Genomic DNA, 6,000 nt, shown 5'->3' on the forward strand with positions numbered 1-6,000 from the left:
GATTTTTAGAAAATTATACCCTTAAATTGAGATCTCAACCAGTTTTCAAGCCCAATACACAAAATTGTGGAATTTTGCCTTTTTTCCGGGAAGAATGATCATAGATATGTATTGTTTACTTTTCTTGTCTTTTTTTTATCAAGGATGACCGCATCAAACCAGTGAGCTTAAAGTGTGGGGAGAGGATCCATATGAAAAGAAAATTTAGCCAGTGTTTGAATCCTCCTGATGATTGCAACCCCGTTTTGAATTTTGGCCAGCTTTTCTTCTACAAATCTATTTTTCATTGGAGAGACAAGGTCGGTTTGACATATTATTTTCTTGGGACGAAGTGAAGTGAACAGTAAAAGCCTCCTGTTGATATTTCTCAATTGTTTTGATTCAAATTCTTGGTTTAGTTTTCACCCAATCTTTTTAAGCAAATCTCTATGGCGTTCGAGAAACTCTACCACTTAGTGAAAAATATTTCGCGGTCCTTGTCGTCACATCTCAAGTTTTAAGCTATTGCTTTTTCTACTTAAAGCAAATTATTTTCAGTTATCGGGAATAAAATTTTAAGACTTCTAAAAATCGGCCACTGAGCCCCAAGATAGACTTAATACCAATACCTTCTTTATTTAATTTATATATATATATATATATATATATATATATATATATATATATATATATATATATATATATTCCATCGATGATATTACATCGATAAACAGCGAGTGAAACTTTGCATAGTCAGGTTATTGCATTTTTTTTTCAGTCACCAGAAGCATATTGGGATTTTGTTGCTCACCGTCCTGAAACTCTCCATATCGCCCTCATGAACTACTCGGATCGAGGAACTCCGTTTAGCTATCGGCATATGCATGGCTTTTCCGTCAATACGTTTGAAGTTATTGGAAATGAAGGCGCCATAACTTTTATACGTTTTCACTGGATTGTAAGTCGGCTTTTCTATTAAGTTCTCCATTCTGTATTTAAATAGTCCTGCTAGAATGACACTATTAATGGACAATGATATTTTCACATCGTAAAAAGGTGGCATAAAGGCTAAAATCCTAACAATTTAATTAGTTACATATTTAGCCCAGGATTATTTTCATAAGACTTATGTATTTTTTTTTGTATAAATATTTGTAAGGCTTTCTTTTTAAAGATTGTCAAGTTCTTAATCGGTAGTTGGTGCAAATAGTTTTAGTAATTGAGGGCAAGGTTTTGAAAGTTTGGAGCTTTCTAGAGCGGATAAATTTTGATGGAAGAGAGAGTAATCTAAAGGATCAAGTTATAAACCTTGAAGTAGGAAATGCCTTACAGCATTTCAGCCATCTCAAGTTATAAAAAGTGTATTTTTATCATTTTTTTATTTAGGCGAGGTTGATACAGCAGTAAGCTCCTCTGAACTAAACGAATATATCTAGGAAAGCGCTAGGTTTTCCCTATCCTAATTGTTTCTATTCAAATTATTTTTTTTACAATGCTCTGTAGTAGCTCAGACTACACTGTATTAAAGCCTGTGTTTTGACTCAATTGTGTTGGGGGAGTAATATTTTGGTTTAATCCTGGTTTTTCTTCCTTCTTCCTTCTAACTTCAATTTATTATAAAAAAGTAGTAAAGGTCTAACTTCTGCCGACTTTACTCAGATAGTGCAATATGGGACGGATTGATGAATATAGCGGGTTTTATAAAGCTACATATAATCAAACAGTTCGTGGTAACGAACTGTACTAAGGAGCGACCCGACTCAATAGTAACAGAAACTCTAAAAAATGAAATTTTGATACCAATAGTTATATCAAAAGAATCGCATTTTAATGCTGATTTTAACATATAAGTTTCACCAAGGTTAGTCTTATCCATCAAAAGTTACGAGCCTGAGAAAATTTGCCTCATTTTAGAAAATAGGGGGAAACACCCCCTAAAAGTCATACAATCTTAACGAAAATCACACCAACTAGATTCAGCGTATCAGAGAACCTTATTGTAGAAGTTTCAAGCTCCTATCTATAAAAGGAATTTTATATTTTTTGCCAGAAGACTGATCACGGATGCGTGTTTATTTGTTTTTTTTTGTTTGGTTTTTTTTCCATGGGTGATCGTATCGACTGAGTGGTCCTAGAATGTCGTGAGAAGGCTCATTCTAACGGAAATTAAAGGTTCTAGTTCCATTTTCAAGTGACCAAAAAAATTAGAGGGCACTTAGGCCCCCTCCCACGCTCTTTTTTCCCAAAAGTCACCGGATTCTGAGATAGCCATTTTATTCACCATAGTCGAAAAACCTAATAACTATGTCTTTGGAGACGACCTATTCCCCCGCAGTCCCCGTGGGAGGGGCTGCAAGTTACAAGCTTTGACCTGTGTCTACATATAGTAATGGTTACTGGGAAGTGTACAGACGTTTTCAGGAGGATTTTTTGGTTTAGGGGGGAGTGTTGAGGGGGGGCTACATGGGAGGATAATTCCACGGAGGAACTTCTCATGGGGGAAGAGGAATTTCATTGAAGGGGGCGCAGGATTATCTTGTATTATTTGAAAAAACGATGAAAAAATAGATAGGAAAAGTTTTTTCTACTGAAAGTAAGGAGCAGCATTAAAACTTAAAACGAAAAAATATTATTATGCATATGAGAGTTTTACCTCCTCGTAATACCTCACTCTTTACGCTAAAGTATTTTTAGTAATGTCAACTATTTATTCTACGGTCTTTGTGATTTAGAGGTTATTCTTAAGGAATTGGAAAAAAATTTGAACTTTAGTTTAAAGAGCGAGGTATCGATGGGGAGTGAACCCCCCTCATATACGCAATAAAAACATACGAATATAGAAGTTCGTTACGTAAGTTAATCCATAAGTTACGTATATTTCTTACCAATGAAAGCATTCGTAAAAAATTAAAAGTTCTAGTTGCCTTTTTACGTAATAAAAAAATTAGAGGGCAACTAGGCCTCCTCCCGCGCTCCTATTTTCTCAAAATCTTCCGATTAATTGCAATTAATTAATATGCAAATTTTGTTTTAATTATTTATGTGCAGAGAGCCAAGATCAAAACACGCATTAATTCAAAAATGTCTAGAAATCAAATAAAAAAACAAACAAGTTTTATAAATGAAAGTAAGGAGCAACATTAAAACTTAAAACGAACAGAAATTACTCCGTAAGGAGAGGGGCTTTTCCTCCTCAACGCCCCTCTCCTTACGCTGAAGTTTCTTACTGTTTTAAAAAGTATAGTTAAGAGAAAGAGTCAAACTTTAGCGTAAAGCGCGAGGCGTTGATGAGGGAAAGTCCGTTTCATATACGGAGTAATTTCTGTTCGTTTTAAGTTTTAATGCTGCTCCGTACTTTCATTCAAAAAAAATTGTTTTTTTTTTATTTAATTCATGACTAGAAATAGGAAATAGGATGGTTAATGCTGGTCCTTGAGCTAAAGCCCACAGTGATTCCCCTAACGTGTAATTTTTGAAGAGGACTATCTGAATCCATATCCTTTTGAACATACGGTAATCTAATTTGAAGTCCAGCGCTGTACTAACAGAACCACGCCTCTTATAATCTAATTCAATATATTGACGTTTATAGGACTTCAATTGCGTTGCTTGCTAAGAGAGCCTAGAAGAACATACAGGAGGCTTTCTTGCAAACCTCCAGTTAAGGGTTTTGGCCCATAATTATTACATTGATACTGTTTTATACTTCCAAGATTTTTCACTTGAGAAGTAAAACATGAAGTGTTGTTTTCAGTGCTACTATCAGTTGTTCTAGGCTTTTCCACTTGAGACATGGCATCAAAATGCCGTTTTAGTACCATTTGAAACTTGCAGATAGTGAACTATATAGGAAGATGGTAGTTCTGAGCAATATATGTTATATGAGCTATAAAAATACTGTCTTATGATGTTCTGGTACCCCGCTAGTGCCACCCATTGAGAAGTGACATCAAAAGTGCCATTTTAGTACCATATGGCACTCGCAGATGGCAGAATTTATAAAAAGCACGTAGATATCAGAAATAGATTTTGAATGAGCCATTATTCTTCTCTTTCTGATGTTCTGGTAACCCACCAGACCTAAAAAGAAACGAAAAAGAAAACAAACAAAAACCCGAGACAAATTAGTGCTACCGATGCAAAAGTGATTTTCCTTGTTGTTCAAGGTGGCGAATTATAATTTCTGTATTCAAGGTTTTCGGTCATGCTGATTACGATGATACATTTCGCTTTGATCTGACGCCATCTACTAGGGGCTTGATGCTTTTTTCGAAACCACCGTATATTTGTTTTGCAATAAACTCTTATTTTTAAGACGAACTGAAATAATAGTTACCTTTCCTGAGTAACTATCAGATGGGAATTCTATTCACTAGGCATTTTATTCAATAGGTATTTTTTTCAAAACATGGCTTTTACCTTTTTTACTATGAGCTGTGGTTCACTCTTTACTAGGTTGCAGCTACTGCTGCAACCATGACCATATAGACTGTCTAGCCAGAGGGCCTTCTGTCTAATGATTGACCACACGGTAGGGTGTTTTTCGGAATATGCTGCAAAGATTGTATGGACAGAAGCTAGTAATACGGCTAAAATCATATCCAAGGGCGTCAATCCTCTTGGAAATGAAGTCCCGGCCGTAGGACAATAAGCGATCCATTGAGTTGCAACATAAATAGAAAATAAATATTTTGCTAGTTCTGGTTTTGAGCATTTGATGTCTGATATCTGATGAGCGAAGAGTGACCCTACCCTTTTTTTGAGAGACGAGTGTTGCTTGCCAAAGCCAGTCTGAAGCTGCTGGGTGGGATTTTTGGGATAGGGAAGATAATGATGGGCCCCTTGACACTACCAAGGAAGGTTCTTCTAAAAAGAAGAAAAAATAGATAGGCAACACTGGCGAAACGTAACAAGAGCGACTCCATCACCTCAAGGTATTAGGCGAATCCCATAGACGTAAACGAGAATTTGTCATTTCTGGTCGCATTTTTGTTTCAAATCAAATATTCACCTGATCTTCCGTTGTTGACTAAAGAGTTCTCAAGTATTCTAAAAAAGATAAAAAAAAATCAACACTTGGTTGAAATACTCTTGAGGCCAGAGTTGACCCTAAGTTGAGCAGTCTCAAATGAAAGTATGATTGGGATGCCCGAGAATCATCGATAAACCGATAACAGACATCACTGGCTGGTATTAATGAGAGATCTACAGAGATCAAAACCTTATATTTATCAAAGCAGTAATTTAAATTAATGTGAGTATAAACTTTGCGAGATCCAGTAGAAGTTTATATTCTTACACCTCATTCTTGAGCTGTAACTGGTGAAGATACATTCAAAGGATTTCAGCAGCAATGAAGGCATTTTTTTTTTTTTTTTTTTTTTTTTTTTTTTTAAGCAACTAATTCGGTATTCGGTCAAGGGATAGAAAGTTTAAGATATTTAATTCTAATTAGATAAAAAAAAGTCGGTATATCCTTTTGAATTTTATATGCAAGTCAGTCATCTGTTTGAAACTTACTTAAAATTGAATTTTTAGAGCAACCAAGGACTAAGGCACTTATCAAAAGAGGAAATCAAGAATATGAATGCTGATGATCCTGACTTTGCTGGGCGAGATTTGTACAATACAATTGCTGAGGGAAAATCTCCCTCTTGGACTCTGAACTGTCAGATGATGACGGAGGAACAAGCGAAAAACTTTAAAGAGTTTGATCCATTCGATTGCACAAAGGTACAATTTATTGAATTAGTAAATAGCGGGGAATAGCTTCAAAGACCTTACTTCTTTTAAATCAGATCTCTCGAATTTAAAGCGCTTCAGAGACGCTGACTAGAGTTTGACTTTCAAAATAAAAAAAAATCTCTAGATCATTACTTTTAGTCTAAAAATCTTTTAAGACTTTTCAATTTTCAATTCACCAAATCTATAAGCAATAGTGGTTGAAATTTATAGCTATAGAAGAAGGACATTCAGTATTCATGCAATAATCAATATTCAATACTAACTTAAATTATGGCC

General features: G+C 35.2%; 1 protein-coding gene across 1 annotated transcript in view; it reads left to right on the top strand.

Annotated features, from left to right (window-relative positions):
* The window catches only part of LOC136039193 (catalase-like), an 81,343-nt gene that overhangs the window by 22,386 nt on the left and 52,957 nt on the right, over positions 1–6,000 (top strand). The window contains exons 5-6 of the mRNA XM_065722718.1: positions 758–937; positions 5,518–5,712. Of these exons, the coding sequence (XP_065578790.1) occupies positions 758–937; positions 5,518–5,712 (375 nt within the window). The remainder of the gene's footprint in view (positions 1–757; positions 938–5,517; positions 5,713–6,000) is intronic.

The sequence above is a fragment of the Artemia franciscana genome, chromosome 2, assembly GCF_032884065.1.
Source record: "Artemia franciscana chromosome 2, ASM3288406v1, whole genome shotgun sequence".
Classification (NCBI taxonomy): Eukaryota; Metazoa; Arthropoda; class Branchiopoda; order Anostraca; family Artemiidae; genus Artemia; species Artemia franciscana.